Source organism: Myotis nattereri (genome assembly GCF_964212035.1).
Source record: "Myotis nattereri genome assembly, chromosome: X".
In the NCBI taxonomy this organism is placed as follows: domain Eukaryota; kingdom Metazoa; phylum Chordata; class Mammalia; order Chiroptera; family Vespertilionidae; genus Myotis; species Myotis nattereri.
In genome coordinates this window covers 143,035,310-143,063,110 of record NC_138078.1, presented here as the reverse complement: position 1 = coordinate 143,063,110, position 27,801 = coordinate 143,035,310, and the positions used below count along the sequence as shown (strand labels likewise).

Below are 27,801 nucleotides of genomic sequence, written 5' to 3'. Positions count from 1 at the left end.
AAAAAGCTGTTAGAATAAACAAGTTTAGCAAGGTTGTGAGATACAAAATCAGTATTAAAAAATTATATTTCTGTATATTCTTATCAGTGAATACTCTGATAATGAAATTAAGAAAATAATCTCATTCACTATAATATCAAAAAAGAATAAAATAATTTGGAATGAATTTAACAAAAAGGGACTTGTGCACTGAAAACTACTAATCACTGCTTAGATAATTTAAAAATGTAAATAAATGGAAAGACATATTATGTTCATGGATTAGAAGAATCAATTACTGTTAAGACTCTTCCAAATTTATCTACAGACTAGAGGCCCAGTGCACAACATTCATGCACTTGTCGGGGGGGGGGGGGTCCCCTCAGTCCGGGCTGCACTCCCTTGTAGTCTGGGAGCCCTTGTTGGATGTCCGACTGATAGCTTAGGCCAGCAGTCAGACATCCTTAGTGCTGCCGCCACCCCTGCACTAGTCAGCCATGAGCCTGGCTCAGGGCTTCTAGCTGAGCGGCACTCCCCCTGTGAGAGTGCACTGACCACCAGGGGGCAGCTCCTGCATTGAGCGTCTGCCCCTGGTGATCAGTGCGCATCATAGCTACCAGCTGTTCCGCCATTCGGTTAATTTGCATATTAGCCTTTTATTATTAGGATTCAAGTCAATCCCTATCAAAATCCCAACTGCCTTTTTTGCAGAAATTGACAAGCTAATCCTAAAATATAGATAGAATTGCAAAGGACCCCCATAGACAAAAGAATCTTGAAAAAAAGAACAAACCGCAATGATGTGGATGTAGAGAAGCTTTTGTTCTCTGGATATAGGCCACACTTTTCTTCTTGATCCTAGTTGTCTTAGGACTTGATCTAGCTCATTTATACTTTCAGATTATATTTAAGAATCAAGCAAGCCGACCATATAACATCTTCCCTCATGGAATCACTGATGTCAGGCCTTTGCATGAAGGGAGATGGCCAAAAGGTAAGCGTTAACTCAGTTTTATAGTTCTTACTTACCTGTAGGTACAGATGAGGTCACAGTCTCAATAACAACTAAAATTGTGCTGGGCCTGCCCAGCTGTTATGCACCATATAGGCACATTTATCACCCACAATCCTTTATGCTACAATTTCCAGATGTATTTCATTTATGTACTTTATAATGCTCACAAGAAAATGCTATAATTGTTGCTTTAAACACACATATGTAGTTTTAGAAAATTATGGGGGTGCCCAACGGCATTGCTCAGTGGTTGAGCATCGACCCATGAACGAGGAGGTCATGGTTCGATTCCTGATCAGGGCACATGCCCAGGTTGCAGGCTTGATCCCTAGTGTGGGGCATGCAGGAAGCAGCCAGTCAATGATTCTTATCATTGATGTCTCTATCTGTCTGTCTGTCTGTCTCTCTCTCCGTCCCTCCCGCCCTCCTTCCCTCTCCCTTCCTCTCTGAAATCAATCAGTAAAAATATATTTTTAAAAAATTTTTTTGAATCTTAAACTTGTAATAGGTACAAATTTAGTTTCCATTTATTGAAAAACATATGTACATCTAGATGTATAGAGCTCTTGCAATAGCAACATGATTACCAATATGTGGTTTGTTATATTCTAATCAAGCTATTCTGGGGTTTGGAATATGGGTAGGTGTGAAACATCTGAAAGATATGCCAATTGTGCCAGGAAATATATTCAAGTACAGATGGACAGTGACTGTAGAAGATGGGCCAACTAAATCAGATCCTCGGTGCCTGACGCGATATTATTCAAGCTTCGTTAATCAAGAGAGAGATCTGGCTTCAGGGCTCATTGGCCCTCTCCTCATCTGCTACAAAGAATCTGTAGATCAAAGTGGAAACCAGGTGAGTTCTTCTCTTTCCAAGTGCTTATTTGAAGCTAAAAATGACATGATGTATAGGAACTTCCACATAAGATTTCCTATACTCCCTCGGTGTATGTCTCCCGGTAGAATGCAGACAGTATAGTCATCTGCGATATTGGCCAGTAAAAGAAATGCGTTGGGTCTCTCAGGTGTTAATTGATTTTGAGTTTGGTGTAATAATCTTGCCTGCTGGATAAATAGGAGACCTGGGCCCTATTATTTCTCCAATACTCATACTCAGTCTAAAATTCCACTCCTTGTAGGTGATCTTGCCCCTTTTAATATGCTCAATTATCACCTACTTTTATTTTTATTTTTTAAAATATATTTTTATTGATTTCAGAGAGAAATAGAAACATCAGTGATGAGAGAGAGTCATTAATTGGCTTCCTCCTGCACGCCACTCGGGATCGAGCCCGTAACCTGGGCATGTGCCCTTGACTGATAGTCAATCAGGGACCCTTCAGTCCACAGGCCAGCGTTCTTTCCACGGAGCCAAACCGGCTTAGGGCAATTATCACCTATTTTTTGATGACACACAAATCTTATCACAGCCTAGACTTCTCTAGAGTTCAATAAATATTTGCTGAGCAAAATACAGGGAAAGATATAAAATATTTCAGAATATGACTGGAATTTGGACCACTTCTGCTACTTTAAAAAATAAAGTTTAATTCTCTGAATAAGAAAACTTACTTCACAAAAACTCATGGCCGTGTTGCTGAGGCTTGACTATATGTCCATTTGGTTATGATACATAAGATTCCTACTAATCTGAAAACACTTCATTGGTTTAGAGACTGAAGCACATGAATTTTAATGCAAAAAAAAAAAGTGGTACACAAACCCAGAGGCATCAATTTGGCCAAGTACCTGTCTTGACAAATTTTTCCTAATTATGGTTTCTCCACTATTTGGAGGAAGAGGACTAAAATGTATGTCTAAAAATAAATAAATAAATAAATAAAATAAAATAAAATAAAATGTACGTCTATATACTTCAATCTCTTCCCCTCAGCATTTTGCTTTGTGTAGCAGTAGATTATGCAAAATGAAATTGATACATATTAGTGAAGTTTACACATTAAATTTTAGAAGATTCAGTTAACAAGTGACTAACTCATAACTTTGGTTCTTATACAAATTGATCTTCTGAAAAACACTTAAAATTTTTTCAACAGAAAACTTAAGGTATTAATAATAGTTAACATTTTGCAGTTCATCTGAGCTTTATTATTTGATCTCTGTTTTCTATTTAAAAAAAAATTTTTTTTTGCCCTAACCAGTTTGGCTCAGTGGATAGAGCATTGGCGAGTGGACTGAAGGGTCCCAGGTCCGATTCAGGTGAAAAGCATGTACCTTGGTTTCAGGCTCGATCGCCCATAAGGGCCGTGCAGGAGGCAGCTGATCGATGATTCTCTCTCATCAATGTTTCCATCTTTCTATCCTCTCCCTTTCTCTCTCTAAAAAATCAATTGAAATATTTTTAAATTTTTTTTTTGTTAATCCTCACTCGATATTTTTCTATTGATTTTTAGAGAGAGTGGAAGGGAGGGGGAGAGACAGAGAGAGAGAGAGAGAGAGAGAGAGAGAGAGAGAGAGAGAGAGAAACATTGATTGGTTGCTTCCCTCATGTGCCCCAGCCAGGGCTGGGGAATGAGCCTGCAACTGAAGTACGTGCCCTTTACCGAAATTGAACCTGGGTCCCTTAGTCCCAGGATTGACACTCTATCAACTGGGCCAAACAATGCAGCGCCTATTTTTAATTTTTTTAATAGATTGGTAGCCTTGTGGAAGGGCAATTGCTAGATGGAAATTTAGGAAAGGCATTAATCTTACTTGACGTGACTAACTTATTTAAGAAAGACATTGAATAATCACTTGGGTCTTTACGAGTAAAACTCCTCTATTCTGAACATGGAAAGAATGAGGCTACAGACTGTACCAAAAAATCAGTCATCATATGGCTTTGTCTCCAGAATAAATGAAGTTTAATGGGTCCGGTGAACCTCTTGTCCTGAGGATACATTCGCTTTGAACATATGCTTACTGCTGCCCTAGCCGTTTTGGCTCAGTGGATAGAGCGTCGGCCTGCGGACCAAAGGGTCCCTGGTTTGATTCCGGTCAAGGGCATGTACCTCAGTTGCAGGCTCCTTCCCAGCCTGGGCCCTGGTCAGATGCGTGCAGGAGGCAATCAATTGATGTGTTTCTCTCACATTGATATTTCTTTCGGTCTTTCCCTCTCTCTTCCACTCTCTCTAAAAATCAGTGGGAAAATATCCTCAAGTGAGGATAAACAGACAAACAAACAAACAGAAAACATATACTTACTGCCCATAGCACCCACTCCCACTCCCAAGCTCTGGTCCATGCCATAATAGTGACCTATGGAGAAATGGAATTGAACCAAAGGATTATAGATATAGCACATGCATGCTGTCACTTCTATTGTAGACTGCAAATTCTTACTTGACAATGGTAGTAGTATTTCCTTCTTTCAATGTGTGTAATTAACAGATGATGTCAGACAAGAGAAACGTCATCCTGTTTTCTATATTTGATGAGAACCGAAGCTGGTACCTCACAGAGAATATGCAGCGCTTCCTCCCCAATGCAGATGGAATGCAGCCCCAGGATCCAGAGTTCCAAGTTTCCAACATCATGCACAGTAAGTAAAGCAGCACCCATCTAATGAGTAATAGACAAAGGGAAATTGAAGCTAAATTGATGTCCATATAGTGGATTACTTTATCTGCCATGCAAGTCATAGTTCCTTAAAAATCATTATATACAAACATATACAATTTTATATAAATGCATATGATCATAAAACATATCAACAAATATTTGGCGAACTTTTTTAAAGTTTTAAAAATATTTTTATTGATTTCAGAAAGGAAGGAGAGGGAGAGAGAGGTAAAAACGTCAATGATGAGAGAGAATCATTGATTAGCTGCCTCCTACACGCCCCACACTGGGGAATGTGCCCTGATCGGAATCAAACCATAACCTCCTGGTTCATAGGTCGATGCTCAACTACTAAGCCACACCAGCCGGGCTGTCCTGCTTTTTGGAAACCCGTTAGTCCTTGAATCTGGAACATTAACATATTCATTTGGTTCATCTGATCAAATTTGTTTTTCTTTCTGATTTTTCCTCTGTCTGGTTACTCCTTTCCCCCTTGCAACTATAAGCAGTTTGGAGGGAGACACTTTGAGACCATGCAAATCCCCTGCTCCCCACCCACACCCCCATATAGCACTCAAAGCCATCTCTACCATGATGGTCTATGACTCCCCTGCCCTTGGGATTAGGACCTAGCTGACCAAGTATTAACAATCGACTTTTCTGGAAGGTATTATGCTATCGCTTCTTGGACATAACCATCATTTCTAATCCTATCACGACAATCCAAACTAGTAAACCCTGATACTGCTAAAACCTCTTGATCTCCATTTCTTTTGCAGGCATCAATGGTTATGTTTTTGATAGTTTGCAGCTGTCGATTTGCTTGCATGAGGTGGCTTACTGGTACATTCTAAGTGTTGGAGCACAGACTGACTTCCTTTCTGTCTTCTTCTCTGGATATACCTTCAAACACAAAACAGTCTTCGAAGACACACTTACCCTATTCCCGTTGTCCGGAGAAACTGTCTTCATGTCAATGGAAAACCCAGGTTAGTTATTTACATTATTCTTTTTTTAAAATATATTTCATTGACTTTTTACAGAGAGGAAGGGAGAGGGACAGAGAGTTAGAAACATCGATGAGAGAGAAACATCAATCAGCTGCCTCCTGCACACCCCCCACTGGGGATGTGCCCACAACCCAGGTACATGCCCTTGACCGGAATCGAATCTGGGGCCCTTCAGTCTGCAGACCGACACTCCATCCACTGAGCCAAACAGGTTAGGGCTACATTATTCTTTTAGTAATAGCTGTGATTGCACCACTAGCCACTCATATGCTTTTTGGTCCACTGGCCCACATTTGGGCAGATATTAAGTGGTTCAAGTGATTTGGGGTAATTGCAAGGTATTTTAATGACAGCACCACATTAAGTTACTTGAAAGTCTTTGCTCTAAAAACTACCTTTGGCCCAGCTGGTGTGGCTCAGTGTTGAGTGTTGACCTATGAACCAGGAGGTCACGGTTTGATTCTCGGTCAGGGCACATGCCCAGGTTGTGGGCTTGATCCTCAGTAGGGGGTGTGCAGGAGGCTGCTGATCAATGATTCTCTCTCGTCATTGATGTTTCTCTCTCCCTCTCTCTTCCTCTCTGAAATCAATAAAAAGCATATTTATATCATGTTTTGTAACCTTTTTTTTCCACTTAATATATTTTATACTTTTCTATGCCAGTAAATATATATGAACATCATCATTATAAAAGACTAGAGGCCCGGTGCACAAAAATTTGTGCACTCGGGGGGGAAGGGAGGTCCCTCAGTCCGGCCTGTGCCCTCTTGCAGTCTTGGACCCCTCGGGAGATAACAACCTGCTGGCTTAGGCCTGCTCCCGGGTGGCAGAGGGCAGGCCCAATCCCTAGGTGCAGCCCCTGGTCGGGTTCAGAGCAGGGCCGATTGGGGAGTTGGGGCGCTGCCCCCTGTCATGCACAGAGCAGGGCGGATTGGGAGGTTGTGATGCCACCCTCAGTCACACTCAGGGTAGGGCCGATTGGGGGATTGGGGCACCGCCCCCTGTCACACTCAAGGCAGGGTCGATGGGGAGGTTGCGGCACCACCCCCTGTCATGCACAGAGCAGGGCCAATGAGGGGGTTGGGGCGCTGCCCCCTGTCACACACAGAGCAGGGCCCATCAGGGGGGTTGGGGCTCTGTACCCTGTCATGCACAGAGCAGGGCCAATCAGGGGGTTGGGGCGCTGCCCCCATCACACACAGAGCAGGGCCCATCAGGGGGGGTTGGGGCTCTGTACCCTGTCACGCACAGAGCAGGGCCAATCAGGGGGTTGGGGCGCTGCCCCCTGTCACTCACAGAGCAGGGCCAATCAGGGGGTGGGGCACCGCCCTCTATCACCCACAGAGCAGGGCCGATCAGGGGGTTGGGGCACCGCCACTCTCACACTCAGGGCAGGGCCGGTGGGGAGGTTATGGCTCTACCCCGTCACACACAGAGCAGGGCCCGTGGGGGGGGGGCGGGGGTTGGGGAGCTCCCCCTATCAGGCACAGAGCAGGGCTGATCAGGGCGTTGGGGCACCTTCCCCTGTCACGAACAGAGCAGGGCGGATAGGGAGGTTGTGGCCCCACCCTCTGTCACACACAGATCCGCAGGGTAATCAGGGGCTGCCCCCTGTCACGCTGATCCCTGTGCCGGGAGGCCTCTTGGCTCCGCTGATCCTGGTGCTGGGAGGCATATTACCCTTTTACTATATATGGTAGAGGCCTGGTGCATGGGTGGGGCCGGCTGGTTTGCCCTGAAGGGTGTCCTGGATCAGGGTGGGGGTCTCGCTTGGGTGCCTGGCCAGCCTGGGTGAGGGGATGATAGCTGTGTGCAGCTGGTCACATACCCTTCAGGGTGGGGGTCCCCACTGGGGTGCCTGGCCAGTCTGGGTGAGGGGCTGAGGGCTGTTTTCAGGCTGGGGGTGACTGAAGCTCCCAACTGCTCCTTTCTTTTTTTTTTTTTTTAATTCTGGGCCAGCTTTAGCTCTGAGGCTTGGCTCCAGCTCTTAGGTTTCTGGCCTTTGCTTACAATGTTGCCATCCTGCTGGCTGAAGTCAGGCGGTATCTGTTACAATGTTTCTTAAACTGCCCGCTCAGAGGCCTGCAGCCGCAGGCAGGGAACATTGGAGTCCTCCGTCACTGAGGCAACCAAGCCTCTTGTTAGTTTCAAGCTGCCTGGCTGCGGGCTGCCATCTTGGCTGACAGTTAATTTGCATATCTCCCTGATTAGCCAATGAAAAGGGTAGTGGTCGTACGCCAATTACCATGTTTCTCTTTTATTAGTGTAGATTGCTTAATATTCCATACTAGGATATTGTACTAGCCTTGGCTGATTGAAGAGCTCTTGTCTTTTGAAGCCTGAAATGTGCTCGTACCCGCTTGTGGTAGGCTAGGCTCTGTCCCTATGGGTTACTTTGATAAGAACAAGTTCCAGGATTGATAACAGCTTACAAAATTAGCTTACTGAATCCCTGGTTATATTATTGAGGCACAAGGCTGATCTATATATTTGTAGTGCTGATCAAGTCTCAAACTTGCCCAGGCATTTTATGCCTGTGCCAGAAGTTAGAGGAGAATGGCAGCTGAATTTTCTTCAAGGAAATTATAATCCTTTTGTGCATCAGTGATTATATCTCCTTTTTTATTTCAAATTTTGTATATATGAAATTTCTTATTTTTATTTGGTGATTTGTTTTATTGAGTTTTTCATTACAAAAATCAACTCTTCTTTAAGCTGTTGGATTGAGATTTATTAACTAACGAGAGGCCCAGTGGTAGGGTCCTGCACTGGTAGGGTCCCTAGTGGCTGCCAGCTGCTGGCCAGGGCCTCCCTCCCTTCTCTTGGCCGGCCCCGCCACCTGGTCGAACTCCTGGGCGAACTCCTGGTCGAGGGGACAATTTGCATACTATGCTTTTATTATATAGGTTGATGTGTTAAATTTATTTTTATTCAGATATGTATTTTTTTCACTTATGCTTATGCATCTGCTTTACTACCATGAAATTCCTTCATTGGATAAACCTGGCCACAGTAGAAATTAATATTGCTAAAATTGTGGTGGGCTTTGTATGTGTATTCTAATCCTAAGTCCTACTCCCTTGTGCTTATTTACTCTGCAAATTAGTGATGCTGTGGATGCTAGGCATTGTGTTATATGATTAGAATGCATTATATGATGGGCTAGATACTATTAGCCTCATTTATAAACTGGAAAACTAGAACTCAGAGAGCTTAATTGATTTGCTCTAAGTCACATAGCTGGTAAATTGTAGGGCTAGGATTTGAATCCAGGCAATCTGACTCTAGAACCGGTGCCACTCTGTTATATAGCAATAACAGCTAGCCTATATAACCTTTCCTGAGTTAAGGCACTGTCATCATTAGCGCTCTGTGCGACTATTAAGACTCTCCACTATTGTGCATGCTAATTACATTTCTCCATTTTTATTCCAGCATCTATTCACTTTTAATCACAACCCTTTCTTATGGTCACAAACAGATATACCACAACAGCAGCCGTACAAATCTCACTTTTGCTACCATTGCTAAACTACTGTTACAGGTTTAGAATACACATACCAATTACCTATAATGGTACCAATTAGTATTTTTTCATTCTTCTGGGAATAGGAGATACCCTCTAACACAAAACTAACTTGGTACCTAGGTTATGAGTAACCAGAGTCTTATTCTTTCTCATCTCCAGGTCTGTGGGTTCTGGGGTGCCACAACTCAGACTTTCGGAACAGAGGCATGACAGCCTTACTGAAGGTTTCTAATTGTAACAACAGAAACACTGGTGATTATTATGAGGATCCATATGAAGACATTCCACCTTCCTTGCTGAATGAAAAATATGTCATTGGACCCAGAAGCTTCTCCAGGAATTCAAGGCACCCCAGCACTAGGCAAGATCAATTCAGAGGCACTACAACTCCAGAAAATGATATGGAGAAGATTGAGCTTTGGTCTGGAGAGAGAACACCGCTGCATGAAGTACAAAGTGTTTCCCCTGATGATTTGTTGATGCTCTTGGGAGAGAACCCTACTCCACATGGATTATCCTTATCTGATCTCCAAGAAGCCACATATGAGGCTGATGATCATTTAGCTGGACCAATAGAAAGAAACAAAGGCCTATCTGAAATGGCACATCTCAGGCCAGAGCTCCATAACAGTAGGGACAGAGTATTTACTCCTGAGCCAGAACTACAATTAAGATTAAACGAGAATTTGGGGTCAACTATAAAAGTAGACTCAAAGAAACTTGATTTAACAATTTCTAATTTATCAAGCAATCTAATGACTTTACCAACAATTCCATCAGAAGAGTTGACAGCAGGTACTGAAAAGACAGGTTCCTTAGGACCCACAAATATGCCAGTTCACTTTAGTAATCAATTAGGCACCACTGTATTGGACAAAAATGCATCTCTCCTTATTGGGTCTGGTGTGCCTTTGGACTTAAGTAAGGGAGATAATGATTCCAAGTTGTTAGAAGCAGCTTTAATGAATAGTCAAGAAAGTTCACTAGGAGAACATGTATCATCAATGGAGAGTGATAGGTTATTTAAAGAGGAGAGAGTCCATGAACCTACTTCACTGACCAAAGATAATTCTTCATTCAAAATTAATGTCTCTTTAGTAAAGACAAACAAGGCACCAGTTATCTCAACAATGAATAGAAAGACTCACATTGATGGCCCAACATTATTAATTGAGAATAGTACATCAGTCTGGCAAGATATTACATTAAAAAGTAATGTTGAGGTTCAAGAAGTGACTTCTTTGATTCCTGATGAAATGCTCATGGACAAAAATACGACAGCTTTGGGGCTAAATTATGTGTCAAATAAAACTACTTCACCAAAAAGTATGGAAATGGTCCACCATAAAAAAGAGGACTCTGTTCCAGTAGGTGCAGAAAATCCAGATACATCCATCTTGCCAGATTCAGCAAATTGGATGAAAAAGACCCATGACAAGAACTCCCTAAGCTCTGGACAGAGGCCTGATCCAAAGCAATTGATACCTTTAGGATCAGAAAAACCTGTGAATGGTCAGAATTTCTTGTCAGAGAAGAATAAAGTGGTAGTAGAAGAGGATGAGTTTACAAAGGACCAGGGACTCAAAGAGATGATTTCTCCAAACAGTAAAGGCATATTTTTTACTAACTTGACTAATAGCCAAGAAAACGATACACACAATCAAGCAAAACTATCCCAGGAAGAGAGGGGAATGAAGGAAAAATTAATCCAAGAGAACGTAGTTTTGCCTCACGTGTATACAGTGAATGGCACTAAAAAGTTGCTGAAGGACCTTTTTTTATTAAGCACTAAGCAAAATGTAGACAGTTTAAATGAGAGCACATATACTCCAATACTTCAAGGCCCCAGGTCATTAAATGATTCAGCAACTAGAGCAGGGATTCACATGACCCATTTCTCAAAAATAAGAGAGGAAGCAAACTTGGAAGGCTTGGGAAATCAAACAAAACAAGTGACAGAGAAGTATCCAAGTCCTAATCCAAGTCCACAGAATGTTATTGCTCAGCGTGGTAAGAGGGATTTAAAACACTTTAGACTCCCAACAGAAGAAATAAAGCTTCAAGGGGGTGTAATTTTGAATGATGCCTCAACCCAGTGGTCCAAAAACATGAAATATTTGGCCCAGGATGCCGTCACACAGACAGAGTACCATGAGAAGAAGAAAAGGGCCATTACTCAGTCCCTCTTACCAGATTTTTCTATGGGCAGTCATGGCATCAATCAAACAGATGGGTCTGCATTACCCGTTGTAAAGGCATCAGCATTTCCATCAATTAGACCTACAGATGTGACCAAGATCCCACCCCAAGACAACCCTTCTCATCTAGCACCAACCTATAGTTCTACCTTTAGGGAAAGGAGTTCTGGAGTCCAAGAAAGCAGTCCTTTCTTACAAGGAGACAAAAGAAATCTCTCTTTAGCCTTCCTAATGGAAATGATGAGAGGTCAAGAAAATATTAGCTCTCTGGGAGAAAGTGCTACAAACTCACTCATATACAAGAAACCTGAGGATCCTGTTCTCTTGAAACCAGGCTTGTCTGAAGCATCTGGCAAAGTGGAATCACTTCCTGAAGTTCATATTCATCAGGTAGACTCTTTGCCTACGAAAACTGGCAATGGTTCTCCTGGCCACGGGGATCTGGTAGAAGAGATCTTCCTTCAGAAAACACAGGACGCTGTTAAATTGAACAAAGTAAATGAACCTGGAAAAATGGCTTTTCCGAAATGGGCAGCCGAAAGCTCTGAAAAGACTCCCTCCAAGCTGCTAGATCTCTTCGCCTGGGATAATCAATATGCTACCCAGATACCAAGAGAAGAGTGGAAATCCCAAGAGAAGTCACAACAAAATATAACTGTTAAGACAAAAGACACCATTTCACCCCTAGACCCTTATGAAAACAATCATTCAATAGCAGCAATAAACGAAAGACAAGAGAAGCCCCAAAGTGAGGCCACCTGGGCAAAACAAGGCGGGACTGGAAGATTGGGCCTTCAAAATCCACCCGTCTTGAAACACCATCAAAGGGAACTAACCCCTACTCCTCTTCAGCCAGAGGGACATGACGTTGACTATGATGATACCTTCTCAACGGAAACGAAGAGAGAGGATTTTGATATATATGGTGAGGATGAACGTCAGGACCCTCGCAGCTTTCAAAAGAAGACACGACATTATTTTATTGCTGCAGTGGAGCAGCTCTGGGATTATGGATTGAGCAAATCCCCCCATGCACCAAGAAACAGGTATGGGTATGTTGATTATTCCTTGGTCCTGCTATGGTGACCTTTGATTTTACCAAATACTGAAACAATAGGAAAGGGACAGCCAATCTGCAGCAGTGTAACTCCAGGTGGCTTTATAGAAGACCCCTGAGAACCAGATGGCAATGTCTAGAATTCAGCGGTTCTCAACCTGTGGGTCACGACCCCTTTGGGGGTCCAATGACCCTTTCACAGGGGTCACCTAAGACCATCAGAAAACACATATATAATTACATATTCTTTTTGTGATTAATCACTATGCTTTATTTATGTTCAATGTGTAACAATGAAAATACATCCTGCATATCAGATATTTACATGACGATTCATAACAGTAGCAAAATTACAGTTATGAAGTAACAACGAAAATAATTTTATGGTTGGGGGTCACAACAACATGAGGAACTGTATTAAAGGGCCGCGGCATTAGGAAGGTTGAGAACCACTGGTCTAGATGAAGCTGAGGAGTAAATGGGAGGTTAGATGAGCCCAACAATGAAAGTTAGAGGATGGTAAATCCAGATGGCATGAAACTCGTACTCTGGTGGGATGGAGGAGAAGGAGAGGGGCTTACAGAAGGGTAGAAGTGTCAGAGTCAAGAAGCAGCAATGGAGAGTAGGAAGAAAGTCAACTTTATCAGCCTTATGAGCTGCCATAATAGTCATAGTGTCATGAGAGAGCCCTGAAGAGGCAGGAGGAAGAAGTGAAGTGTGTGACAAAAAAGTTGAGGATGTAGGAAAAGTTTTTCATGGTGCTTGGGGGTACAGAGGGCAAAGTTAGGGGAACAGAAGGAGGTTGGGCAGGGGAGAGAAAACAGAGAAATTTGGAAGGTAAACATAAGAGTTTATTGCAGTCATCAAATATTTATTGAGCACCTACTACATGGCAGACAATTTTGTAGGCATGAGTGCAGCAAAGTAGGAGCTCACATTCTGTTGGGGAGGGCAAAAGATAATAAATTAATAGAAAAACAAAGGGGAGAAACCAAGATGACGGCATAGGTAAACACTGAAAAGTGCTGCCTCCCACAACCACTTCAAAAATACAATGAAAAGACAAAACAGACATCATCCAGAACTACAGGAAGGCTGGCTGAGTGGAAATTCTACAGCTAGAAGGAAAGAGAAAAGCACACCAAGACTCAGAGGAGGTGCGGAAGTAAAGTGCAGAGGTACGGAGGCTCGAGCACTCACGGAAAGGGGCTGGCACCTGAGGACGCCGCTGTCTGTTTGAATCGGGAGGGAGTCACAAGCTCCCGACTGCTCTGAACTCCAGTTCCGGGAAGTCTCTGGGGACCCAGGACTCATTCGGGGAGAAACTGGACTGTCTGACAGCAGGCAGAACTCGGAACTTGAGGGCAGCTTTCCCTCAGAAGTGCTTGCAGCAATTACAGGGACACTAAGACGCCGGGCCCCTTAAGGCAGGGCTGAGGATCAGCCATAGCTGCTTGCTCCACCCAGTTGATTCCCTGAGACCCTGCCCCACCCAGGCTGTGGCAGAGGCTTTTGCATATGAATGCACTGGCCCTTTGCAATCCGAAAATTACCTAACAAACTGCAGCTGGGCCAGACAGACCCAGAACTTCCAAGAGAAGGCCCAAGGCCCCACAGCAGCTTGCATTGCTTCACAGCTGGGCCTCATCTGGGCACCTCCAAACCCCCAAAAAAGGAAGGGGAATCTGCAGATCTCTTCGTAGCTCCTGCTGGGTAGCCTCAGGCAGAGGCTAAATTAGCACCTTCTTAGATCCAAGAGCCAGTGTACCCAGTGGTCAGAGTGGGACCATCCAGATTATAACTCCTCAGATCCATAAGGGACACATTCAGGGGGCAGACTCAGTGAGCACCAAAGCCCCACTGAAGCAAGTCTTGCCCCAGAAGGGTGTCTCCAGCACAAAAGTTCTCCCACTGCAGACACAGCTGATTCTCACAGCCAATTGGCCTGGAGATCAATTCCTCCCAGTGATAACTACAACAATCAAGGCTTAACTACAACAAGACTGTGCACAAAGCCCGCAAAGGGGTGCACCAAGAGTGTCTACCTCAGGTAATTGGGGAGGCTGAGCCACCGGGCCCTATAGGACACCTAGCACACAAAGCCACTCTACCAACACAGGGAAGCATAAAAAATGCAGAGACAAAGAAACAGGTCACAAATGACAGAAATGGAGGAAAGCAAACGACTGGATATAGAGTTCAAAACCATGGTTATAAGGTTTTTCAAGAATTTTCTGGAAACCGCCAATAAATCTCGTGAGACCCTGGAGGATATGAAAAAAGACCAACTAGAAATTAAGCATACACTGACTGAAATAAAGAATAATATACAGAGATACAACAGCAGACAAGAGGATCCCAAGAATCAAGTCAAAGATTTGAAATACGAAGAAACAAAAGATACCCAACCGGAAAAGAAAAAAGAATCCAAAAATATAAAGATAGTGTAAGGAGCCTCTCGGACAACTTCAAGCGTACCAACATCCGAATTATAGGGGTGCCAGAAGAAGAGTGAGAGCAAGATATTGAAAACCTATTTGAAGAAATAATGACAGAAAACTTCCCCCACCTGGTGAAAGAAATAGACTTACAAGTCCAGGAAGCACACAGAACCCCAAACAAAAGGAATCCAAAGAGGACCACACCAAGACACATCATAATTAAAATGCCAAGAGCAAAAGATAAAGAGAGAATCTTAAAAGCAGCAAGAGAAAAAAAGTCAGTTACCTACAAGAGAGTACCCATACGACTGTCAGCTGATTTCTCAACAGAAACTATGCAGGCCAGAAGAGAGTGGCAAGAAATATTCAAAGTGATGAATAACAAGAACCTACAACCAAGATTACTTTATTCAGCAAAGCTATCATTCAGAATTGAAGGTCAGATAAAGAGCTTCACAGATAAGAAAAAGCTAAAGGAGTTCATCACCACCAAACCAGTATTATATGAAATGCTGAAAGGTATTCTTTAAGAAGAGGAAGAAGTAAAAGGTAAAGATAAAAATTATGAACAGCAAATACATATGAAATACATATGAAAAACAAGTGAATATAAAAATCAAGTGAATAAAAAAATCTGATGAAGAGAGTAAACCGGTGAATATAATAGAACCAGGGGTATGGAAAGGGAGTGGACTGACAATTCTTGGGGGGAAAGGGGTGTGGGGGTGCAGGAAGAGACTGGACAAAAATCGTACACCTATGGATGAGGACAGTAGGAGGGGTAAGGGCAGAGGGTGGGGTGGAAACTGGGTGGAGGAGAGCTATGGGGGGAAAAAAAGAGGAACAACTGCCGAAACCGGTTTGGCTCAGTGGATAGAGCGTCGGCCTGCGGACTGAAGGGTCCCAGGTTCGACTCCGGTCAAGGGCGTGTGCCTGGGTTGCAGGCACATCCCCAGTGGGAGATGTGCAGGAGGCAGCTGATCGATGTTTCTCTCTCATCGATGTTTCTAGCTTTCTATCTCTCTCCCTTCCTCTCTGTGAAAAATCAATAAAATATATTTTTTTAAAAAAAGAGGAACAACTGTAATAATCTGAACAATAAAGATTTAATTTTTTTAAAAATCAAAAAAACAAGAAAAATAAATAGGGGGTCTTGATGATGCTATTCAGACGGTAGAATTGAATGATATGATAGAGTAACACTGGGGTGTTACTTTAGCTGTGGTGGTCAGAGAAATCCTTTATGGAGTTGAGACCTAAATGATGATAGATCAGCTCTAAGAGATGTGTCCACACAAAGGGAACAGGAAGTGCAAAAGCCCTGAAACTGGGACATCCTTGTCCAGCCAGTATGGCTCGGTGGTTGAGCATCGATCTAGGAACCAGGAGTCACAGTTCAATTCCCAGTCAGGACACATGCCTAGGTTGCAGGCTCCATCCCCTGTGGGGAGTGTGTGGGGGCAGCTGGTCAATGATTCTCTCTCATCATTGATGTTTCTATCTCTCTCTCCTCCTTTCCTCTCTGAAATCAATAAATATATTTTTTTAAAGGAAAAAAAAAGAAGGTGAGGTGTTTTTACACACCTGGTCCATAAAGATATTGCTTTTCCTCTGCTTTTGTCTTCAGGGCTCAGTTCAAGAAGGTGGTTTTCCAGGAATTTACTGATGGCTCCTTTACTCAACCCTTATACCGTGGAGAACTGAATGAACACTTGGGACTCCTGGGGCCATGTATAAGAGCAGAAGTCGAAGACAATATCAGGGTGAGTTGAGGACAATGGAATCACAAGGAAATGAATCCTGTGTATTTTTTGCCTCTGAGTATAAAAATAATGTATTATCATTTTATTTATTTATTTATTTATTTTTTTATATATTTTTTTTTGCTTAAAGTATTACAAAGGGTATTACATATGTGTCCATTTTATCCCCCCGCCCTAGACAGTCCCCCAGCCTCCCCTACCCACAGTGTCTTATGTCCATTGGTTATGCTTATATGCATGCATACAAGTCCTTCGGTTGATCTCTTACCCCCCTGCCTCCTGCCCCCCAATCCTCCCCGGCCTTCCCGCTGCAGTTTGACAATCTGTTTGAGGCAGCTCTGCCTCTGTATCTATTATTGTTCAAAAGTTTATAATGGTCTCTGTTATCCATGAATGAGTGAGATCATGTGGTATATAGAAAATATAGAAAATAAAGAAGTTGAAAAATAATCTCATAAATATCATTTTGGTGTATGTTCTTTTTTCCTATGGATTCTTCTATTTGTGTATTCAAAATTATACAATATATAATTCTTCTATTTTGATTAAATATATCATAAACATTTCTAATGTCATTTAAAAATAATTCCTAAGTATATTTTTAAAGTGATTGCTTAATAGTCTATTACATGAATTTATGGTTTACTTAACCATGCACTTTGAATAACCCTATAATAGGTTTTTTTCACTATTTAAATAATGCTGCAATAACAACTTTTCCTAGGATAAAATTCTAAAAGTGAAATGTATGTGAACAGTTTAAGACTTTCTGTAACGAATGATCTCTTAATATTCTTTGCACACTTGACAATTTTGGAGGCAGTGCTTTTCTTATTAATTTATATTACCTCATATATTATAGATCATTGATCATTTTAGTGAATAGTATTTTTCCAAGTTTGTTGTCTCTTAATTTTATATATAGTGGTTTTTTCATTAAAAACAGGAAGTATGCCGAAGCCAGTTTGGCTCAGTGGATAGAGCGTCGGCCTGCGGACTGAAGGGTCCCGGGTTCGATTCCGGTCAAGGGCGTGTGCCTGGGTTGTGGGCACACCCCCGGTGGGAGATGTGCAGGAGGCAGCTGATCGATGTTTCTCTCTCATTGATGTTTCTGACTCTCTATCTCTCTCCCTTCCTCTCTGTAAAAAATCAATAAAATATATTTAAAAAAAAAACAAAAAAAAAAAAAACAGGAAGTAACCTGTAATCCAGTGGTTCTCAACCTTCCTAATGTCGAGACCCTTTAATACAGTTCCTCATGTTGTGGTGACCCCCAACCATAAAATTATTTTCGTTGCTACTTCATAACTGTAATTTTGCTACTGTTATGAATCATAATGTAAATACCTGATATGCAGGATGTATTTTCATTGTTACACATTGAACATAATTAAAGCATAGTGATTAATCATAAAAACAATATGTAATTATATATGTGTTTTCTGATGGTCTTAGGCGACCTCTGTGAAAGGGTCGTTCGACCCCCAAAAGGGTCACGACCCACAGGTTGGCGACCCACAGGTTGAGAACCGCTTCTGTAATCTTTTCTTTATGCCACTTTCATAGCTTTCATGTTTATAAAAATCCTTCCCCATACAGAGACTTTTTTCTTAAAATCACCTATTCTTGAACTTTCTTTTACAATTAATTTCCTAAAAATTAACTTTTTAACCATCAAAATTTCTATAGACAAAGTTATTTTGGTGCATTGTGGGAGCCAAAGGTCAAATTAGTTTTATTTTTTCCCCAAAATCGTCAATCATTGTCCCAATTGATGGTTTACATTAAGGATATAGAAGGATATAAAATTATGGGATGGTGCCTTGATTTGTATTTTACTTTTCATATGTCCTATGAAATGTATCATTTTTTTTCAAATCTGAAAACCGGGCTTTTAAAAAGATTATGTGCATTCATCCTGAAATTTGTCATGAAGAACCTTAAGTACCAAGTCGTGAGATTATGGTCTCTTTAGGAATTTCCTCCTTTGAGTCCATGCCTTAAAACATTGTTAATTCAAAAATTCCTCAGCATTTCCTCTATAGATCTTTAGGTTTGGGTTCTTACAATAGCCATCCTATACCACTTTCTCTGGGTATTAAAACTTGGACAGAGCCAAAGTAGGCATTACGATTAGGGATGTAAACGCTACAATACTTGCATTCTTTTTCTGTTTTGCTCTGCAGGTAACTTTCAAAAACCAGGCCTCTCGTCCCTACTCCTTCTACTCCAGCCTTATTTCATATGAGGAAGATCAGAGGCAAGGAACAGAACCTAGAAAAAAGTTTGTGGAGCCCAATGAAACCAGAATTTACTTTTGGAAAGTGCAACATCAGATGGCGCCCACTGCCGATGAGTTTGACTGCAAAGCCTGGGCTTATTTTTCTGATGTTGATCTGGTAAGCAGGTCTACACTGTGCTGGCCACTTTCTGGTTTAAAAGAAATGGTCTTTGCAATATCTGCTAAGAATTTGGGTATTTATCTTAAGTATAATGGGAGGTTTTAAATAGGGAGAGGTAGCCCGACTGATGTGTCTCAATGGTTGAACGTCAACCGATGAACCAGGAAGTCACCAGTTCAATTCCCAGTCAAGGGCACATGCCTGGTTGCAGGCTCGATCCCCAGTGTGGGGCCTGCAGCAGGCAGCTGATCCATGATTCTCTCTCATAATTGATGTTTCTCTCTCTCTCTCTCTCCCTCCCTCCCTCCCTCTCCCTTTTCCTCTCACTCTCCCTTCCTCTCTCTAAAATCAACAAAGACATATTAAATTTTTTAAAATGTATTTTTATTGATTTCAGAGAGTAAGGGAGGGAGAGAGAGAGAGAAACATCAATGATGAGAGAGAATCATGGATTGGCTGCCTGCTGCACACCGCCCACTGGGGACCGAGCCCACAACCAGGGCATGTGCCCTGACCAGGAACTGAACTGTGACCTCCCAGTTCATAGATCGACGCTCAACCACTGAGCCACGCCATCCAGGCTTAAGTTTTTTGTTTGTTTTTTAATTAAATCTTTATTGTTCAGATTATTACATTTGTTTCTCTTTTTCCCCCCATAACTCCCCTCCACCCAGTTCCCACTCCACCCTCTGCCCTCACTCCCCACCCACTGTCCTCATCCATAGGTGCACGATTTTTGTCCAGTCTCTTCCCACATCCCCCACACCCCTTTTCCCCCCAAGAATAGTCAGTCCATTCCCTTTCTATGCCCCTGATTCTATTATAATCACCAGTTCATACTGTTCATCAGATTATTTATTCACTTGATTTTTATATTCGCTTGTTGATAGATGTGTATTTGTTGTTCATAATTTGTGTCTTTACCTTTTTCTTCTTCTTCTTCTTCTTAAAGGATACCTTTCAGCATTTCATATAGTACTGGTTTGGTGGTGATGAACTCCTTTAGCTTTTCCTTATCTGTGAAGCTCTTTATCTGACCTTCCGTTCTGAATGATAGCTTTGCTGGATAAAGTAATCATACTGTGGGAAGATGGGGAGTAGATTGGAGTGGCATAAAGGTTGATGAGAAACCTACGCTGGTTTAGAGGTGCGGGAGCTTATACTCACAGGATTGGTGTCTTCCCTCTCAGGAGAAGGATATGCATTCGGGCTTGATTGGACCGCTTCTGATCTGCCGCGCCAACACTCTGAACCCTGCTCATGGGCGACAAGTGACAGTGCGGGAATTTGCTCTGTTTTTCACTATTTTTGATGAGACCAAGAGCTGGTACTTCACTGAAAACATGGAAAGGAACTGCAGAGCTCCCTGCGATATCCGGATGGAGGACCCTGCTTTTAAAGAAAAGTATCGCTTCCATGGTAATGTATCCCATGCCCAAATATATCCCACGCTCACTGTGAAAAGCAGCATGCCCTATGACAAAGGAGCCTCGAGCCTGAGGCTTGGACACTGTATGAATTGAGAGTGTTTGTATGGGAGTGGAATCTTCAAAGAATCAATATTTTTGACTGGGGTGGAGGAAAAGAAACTTCTAGCTTGGCCGGCATGGCTCAGCAGTTGAGTGTCAACCTATGAACCAGGAGGTCATGGTTCAATTCCCAGCGTGCAGGAGGCAGCCCCATCAATGATTCCCTCTCATCATTGATGCTTCTATCTCTCTCTCTCTCCCTCTCCCTTCCTCTCTGCAATCAATAAAACATACTTTTTCTAAAAAAAGAAACTTTAATAGATTTTAACAGCCTTCTCTGTTCTCCTTCTCCAGCGATCAATGGCTATGTGATGGATACTCTACCTGGTTTAGTAATGGCTCATGATCAAAGGATCCGATGGTATCTGCTCAGCATGGGCAGCAATGAAAACATCCATTCTATTCATTTCAGTGGACATGTCTTCACTGTAAGGAAAAAAAAGGAGTACAAAATGGCAGTCTACAACCTCTATCCAGGTATGGGCTGGTTTGTGCTCTTTCTTCTACCTTCTGTACTTATTGTATACTAGAGGCCCAATGCATGAAATTTGTGCAAGGGGCTCGGCCCTCACAGCCCCAGCTTCATCTGGAAGGTCATCTGGAAGGATGTCCGGAAGGTCGTTCAGCTGTCTGGTCTAATTAGCATTTTATGCTTTTATTATTATAGATTTACTTGAAATGGTCTAGGCACTGGGAATATGATCAGTGAAAAAAGCAGGCAAACTTCCTGTTCATGGGTAACTTACTTTTTCAAGTAACTTTACCCTACAGAAAGATAATAAATAAGTTTGTAAGTGAATATGATAATTTCAGATACAGATAATGTGCTATAAAGGAAATAGAATAGAATAAATGGATAGTTAATGGCATAGCACTTTCCTAGGAAAAGAGAGATTTTTTTCCCATCTCAAATCCCACATATGGCACCAGTAGTTATCCAAGAAGTGACTTGTTTATGTCTGTTACCAATATGTTAACTACTACTTACAATGTTGATCAAAGCACAACTTCATGTTAGTTCTCCACTGTCCCTTTAAAACAGGTTTAATAGTAGGAATAAACTTGCCCCATTTTTGCATAAAACTTCCGATAGGACCAGTGACTTTTCTGCTTCACTCTTACCTTTTTTATGTATGATTTTATTGATTTTTTTATTTTATTTTAGAGAGAGACAGAGGAAGGGAGAGGGAGAGAGATAGAAACATTAATGATTGATAAACATTGATCAGCTGCTTCCTGCACACTCCCTACTGGGGATCAAGCCCACAAACTGGGCAGGCATACATCCTAACCGGGAATCAAACTAATGATCTCTTGGTGCATGGGATTGCGCTCAATCCACTGAGCAGCACTGGCTGGGCCACTCTTATCCTATACAGTAGGTCCTCGAGTTACGTTGGAAATCCATTCCTACAGCTCGACGTAACGTGATTTTCGCCGTAAGTCGGAACCCACCTACATAAGCACCTACGTCACTCACATGGAGTGCATACACAGCAGTAATGAAGTGAAACAGTAAAAAAAAATTAAAAGAAAGATAATTCCTGACCTTTACTTGTGGTAAATAAATAATAAAAAACATAAAGAACATATGTACATACGTCAAAATGACGAACTTTTTTTTTAAATAAATGGGAAATGGGGACGTAACCATGATACGACGTACGTCGAGTCCGATGTAACCCGAGGACTGCCTATAATAAAAGGCTAATATGCAAGTCAACCGAATGGCAGAACGACTGGTGCTATGATGCACACTGACCACCACGGGGCAGATGCTCAATGCAGAAGCTGCCCCCTGGCGGTCAGTGCGCTCCCACAGGGGGAGCTCCACTCAGCCAGAAGCCGGGCTCACTCCCAGTGAGTGCAGAAGCCTCTCCCGCCTCCACAGCAGCACTAAGGATGTCTGACTGCCAGAGAGAGAGGAACATCAATGATGAGAGAGAAACATCCATCAGCTGCCTCCTGCATGCCCCACACTGGGGATGGAGCCCACAACACGGGCACGTGCCCTGACTGGGAATCGAACCCTGACCTCCTGCTTCATAGGCCGATGCTCAACCACTGCGCCACACCAGTTGGGCTACCTGGAAGATATTTAAAACTGACTCTTCTTGCTGGAGACTTCCAGGGGGCTCTTTTGGGGACCCTTTTTCATGAAATCCCCTTGACCTGGTTGGTTGGTTCCATCTTCACCCCGGGTGATTGCTCACTCATTCCTCAGGCCCTCAGCATGCACTTCCAGCTCTCTGCTGATGGGGTTACTCTAGCACTCAAGGCAGCTCCAGTGGGTTACATCTGGGAGGACCTCCCTGACTTTTCTCTCCCAGGGAGCCCGCATCTGGTCAATGAGAAACACACCTGTGGCTCTGAAAACCCCGAGTACAGGCCTATGCAGTAGCTTCCTCCCGTCTCTACCATCTAAGCATTCTGTTGCCCTCTCTCCCCTTTCCCAGGGTGGGAGGCTGTCAGAACTCAGTCTCCAGGCCCTGGCCGGCTAGCTCAGTTGGTTAGAGCATCGTCCCGTTACACCAGGTTTTGGGGTTCAATCCCTGGTCAGGGCACATAGAAGAATCAACCAATGAATGCATAAATAAGTGGAACAATAAGTGTCTCTCTCTCTCTCTCATAAATAAATATGTGTTTTTTTTAAAAGGACTCAATCTCCAGTGCTCCCAAATAGGGATCTGATAGCAAGCACTTTGGGTTTCAGGATCTATCGGTGGTGGAATTGACTTAGGTAGATCTCTGTTGATACTCTGCATAAGCCAATGTATCTCATGCTCATTTTTTAGTGAAAACAATGTTTTTGTTCCTTTTGTTTTTTATAAGGGGTTTTTGAGACAGTGGAAATGCTACCATCCAAAGTTGGAATTTGGCGGATAGAATGCCTTATTGGCGAACACCTGCAAGCTGGGATGAGCACTCTCTTCCTGGTGTACAACAAGCGTGAGTAGCAAGCCTGTGAATCTTGGTATCTGCAGGAGGTCCTGTAACCAATCCCCTACAGATACCGAGGGACAACTGTATGTATTTAGAGTGTGACTAACTGAATATGCATTTTTAAAATGATAAATAATGGTAATATTATGTGTAATGTGATGTACATATGTTTAATGTATATTAGCCAGATCAATGCCATATTCACTTCTATATTTAGTCTTGAGTGGTTAAAGGGAATTTCCATCTTTTTCTGATCCACAAATTATTGTTAACCTGAAATAAGTTATTCTAGAAAAGAAAATATCCTTTACACCTTTGCACAGGAGACCCTATTATAATTGTAAATTCTGAATTCAAATGGATTAAAAATTTCTTTATTGAAGGAAAATAAAAGAGTGAGTAGCAATATGGGCAGAGTCATGCTGCCTACTCAGCCTACATCTATACACCTTTCCTCTTTCCTAGAGAGGTTGCCTTTGTCAGTTAGTAAATACAAGCTCACAGTCATTAGGGAATCTGAAATGAATATTGCTGGTAGAAATTATGAGTCTTCAGACGAGATCGGGCGCGTTCAGGGTGGTATGGCCGTAGACAGAAATTATGAGTCTTCAGAGGAGGGTGGTTATGCTTGAAGCTTTGAACACTTTGAACTTGAAGCTCTAAATACAGGGTGGGGCAAAAGTAGGTTTTAAAGTTGTGAGTATGTGAAATACAGAGTTTATTTTCCTATCATTTATTAATTATTGTATTATTTTCCATATGAGCATCAGTAAACCTACTTTTGATGCCCTCGTATTGAACAAACGAATGCTAAAAAAAAACCTCTCTCTTCATTTTCACAACTTTGTGAAGCTCCAAGATCGCCAAGAGCAAATTTTGAGACTTAATTTGGGTTTGATTACGAAACATAACTACAAATATTGCTTGGAAGAGCTTGATATTTAATCTTAAATAAGAAAGCCATTGGTCTGCTTAGTATAGACCCTAGTTTCCTCAGCTAAAAAATGTGAATAGTTGTAGCACCTACCTGTTGGGGTGAATGAAATGAGATTATACAATAAAATGTTTCATACAATTATTGACACATAGTAAACAAAATATGACCATTTGTTGGTATGCTCCCATTTTTGCTAACTTGAGTTTGTGAAGCTCAATTTCCTGCACTTCTAGTTACTGTGTTTCCCTCATTTGATTTCAGAGTGTCAGGCTCCACTGGGAATGGCTTCTGGGCGCATCAGAGATTTTCAGATTACAGCCTCAGGACAATATGGTAAATGTTATTTTCTCTCTAAGAACTGGACTGAGTATATATTTTTTACTCCTCTTTAAATATATTCTTATTGATTTCAGAGAGGACGGGAGATGGAGAGAGAGATAGAAACATCAATGATGAGAGGGACTCATTGATCAGCTGCCTCCTGCATGCTCTCTACTGACGATCAAGCCCGCCACCTGGGCATGTGCCCTGACCGGGAATCGGGAATTCGGAATCAAACCATGATCTCCTGGTTCAAAGGTCGACACTCAACCACTGAGCCACACCCACTGGGCTATCTTTTTTACTTTTGTTGGATAGGTTCAGATAACCAATCCATCTCGATCTCCTATTAATTTTACTCCATAGGTGCCTCTCAAATGTATTTTCTCTTCATTTCCCACTGTGACGATCCTAATTCAGGCCACCATCACTTCTCACCTGGGTAATGCCACTGCCTCCTTAAATGTTGTGCCTGCCTGTGATATTATTCCCCTTGAGTCCATTTTCTTCACTGTAATAGGAAGCTGTACTTTTATTCTACTTATCTTTATTGTTGAGAATATTACAGATGTCCCCCATTGCCCCCCTCTACCTGGTTCCGCCCCACCCCAGCCTTCCCCACACTAATATCTGTGTCCATCAGTTATGAATATATGCATGTAAGTTCTTTGGTTAATCTCTTACCACCCACCCACCCACTCCCGCCTGGGATTCCTCAGGCTGTTGCATGCTTCCATGTCTCTAGACCTATTTTGTTCATCAGTTTATTTTGTTCATTAGATTCCATATATAAGTGAGATCACGTGATACTTGTCTTTCTCTGATAGGCTTATTTCGCTTTTCTATTTATTTATGTTTTACTTTTAATTTTCTAATTTTTCCACAATGAACATACATTGTGTAATAAAGAAATAATAATATTTGATAGTGCTGGTAACACATCCCATTGTCAGATAATTAGAGGGACTAATGGTCAACAAAATTATTACATTTTAGAAAATAAAAAGGACAAGCAAAACACGTAGGTAGTTAGTAATCGATACTGCTTACTGTGTGCCTTTATTGTCTTCACAGCTAGGCTTGACATTTCTCAAGAGAGTAATTTTGGCCCTAACCAGTTTGGCTCAGTGGATAGAGCATTGGCCTGCGGACTGAAAGGTCCCAGGTTCGATTCTGGTCAAGGGCATGTACCTTGGTTGTGGGTACATCCCCAGTAGGGGGTGTGCAGGAGGCAGCTGGTCAATGTTTCTCTCTCATCGTTGTTTCTAACTCTCTATCCCTCTCCCTTCCTCTCTGTAAAAATCAATAAAATATATTTTTTTTAAAAAGAGAGTAATTTTGCCTGGCTGGCATGGCTTAGTGGTTGAGTGTTGACCTATGAACCAGGGTCAGGGCACATGCCCGGGCTCCATCCCCAGTGGAAGGCATGCAGGAGGCAGCCGATCAATGATTCTCTCTCATCATTGAAGTTTCTGCCTCTCTCTCTCCTTCTCCCCTCCTCTCTGAAACCACTAAAGATATATTTTCCAAAAAAGAGAAAGTAATTTTATTCCTAAGTGCCTAGAACCAACCCAACTGAACCTAATCTCTCTCCCCTTTCTTGGGCAAAGGACAGTGGGCCCCAAATCTGGCCAGACTTCATTATTCTGGATCAATCAATGCCTGGAGCACCAAGGATCCCTTTTCCTGGATCAAGGTTAGAAAATGCATCACATATTCCTCTTGCAAGCTCACAGCATTACACATCTCTTTTATACATTCTCATCAAACTCCAGGTAACAGATGAGGGGAGAACTGGGGAATAGAATTGAGCATGCTGAGGTGTTCTAGTTATGGTTCTTCATCTTTCTCCTGGGATTAGGACATCTGAATACTTTCCACGTCATTGAACTCACTACCTCCCAAGATTGTGTATTCTATGATTAGATGCCTCCAACCGAGGTGGCCTGTGGTCCTCCAATCTCTTTATTTTAACACAGAAACAAATGGCTCAGTCTCCCATCACACAAGCCAAGAAAAGTTGGCTTCTTTATTTGAGAGAACGGAATCCATCTTGTTCACAAATTCTAAACCACTCAGTGGTAGGAAGCACCTACTGAAGTTAGTCCAATCTTGTAAACTAACTTGGAGCCAGGAGCTGAAACAGTGCCTTTCGGTTAACTCAGTTTCTTTTTAAATGACTGAATCTTTCAGCTTTTCTCACTTCTCCATTTCCTCTAGAGCAGCACTGTCCCGTAGAAATGTAATGTGAACCACAAGTGCAAACCACATGTGTAATTTTACACTTCCTAGTAGCTATCTTATAAAATTATGAGACGTGAAGTTCATGTTAATACCATTTTATTTAGTACAACATATACAAAAATAGTGTCATGTCAACATGTGATCAATCAGGACTGTGACCCCCTTCAAGGGCATACATACGGGAACTTCTGTGTCCCCTCCATGCCACATGAGAGCTGAGCGCAGCTTGGGAGTGCCAACTCAACCTCTCTGCTTAACCACAAGGGTAGGTTCCTTCTAGAGCCCAAACAGGAAAAGGGAGGAAACGTTTCTGCTTCCGGCTTTGCTCTCGACCTAACATGCCTCCCACCTCTGGTACTTACACCCTGGAGAGGGACTACAGTACACATGTTTTACCACCTGCTTCCCACAGCTCCATCCACTTCTCATAATGCACCAGCTTTCTTCTTTCTCTTCTTCGTTGGCTGAAGACACTCCCCTACGTATTTTTTTCTTTGTGAGATGGTATCTGTTCTTCTCTTTTTCCTGAGGTTAAAAATGCTGAATAGAAATCAGGAAAAATAAACTGCCTTACCAGCAAGCAGGCGCAAAGAGCACATCTGTTAATGCCACATCAGTTCATCTTTTTTATTTGTTTTGTAGGCGCTGCCAATTATGACTCGATTTGAGAGGACTGTTCACTAATCCCCAAGTATTTTTGTTTGTTTATGAGGCTGCCAAACCACATGTTCTCACCTTGTATTCCTGTAGTTATCACTTTCATTCAGATATATATATATATATATATATATATATATATATATATATATATATATCCCTGTGTAGTGGACATTTTAATCTGTTTGGCTGCTTTGCATCTGTTCTAT

The 27,801-nt window shown here is 42.2% G+C and overlaps 1 protein-coding gene across 1 annotated transcript in view; it reads left to right on the top strand.

The window, feature by feature from the left end:
- Positions 1-27,801, top strand: part of F8 (coagulation factor VIII) — a 102,013-nt gene that overhangs the window by 32,443 nt on the left and 41,769 nt on the right. The window contains exons 10-21 of the mRNA XM_081115381.1: positions 880-973; positions 1,639-1,853; positions 4,391-4,541; positions 5,341-5,550; positions 9,260-12,344; positions 16,424-16,559; positions 18,746-18,958; positions 20,152-20,380; positions 20,785-20,967; positions 23,323-23,439; positions 24,632-24,703; positions 26,302-26,387. Coding sequence (XP_080971507.1) covers positions 880-973; positions 1,639-1,853; positions 4,391-4,541; positions 5,341-5,550; positions 9,260-12,344; positions 16,424-16,559; positions 18,746-18,958; positions 20,152-20,380; positions 20,785-20,967; positions 23,323-23,439; positions 24,632-24,703; positions 26,302-26,387 — 4,791 coding nt within the window. The remainder of the gene's footprint in view (positions 1-879; positions 974-1,638; positions 1,854-4,390; positions 4,542-5,340; positions 5,551-9,259; positions 12,345-16,423; positions 16,560-18,745; positions 18,959-20,151; positions 20,381-20,784; positions 20,968-23,322; positions 23,440-24,631; positions 24,704-26,301; positions 26,388-27,801) is intronic.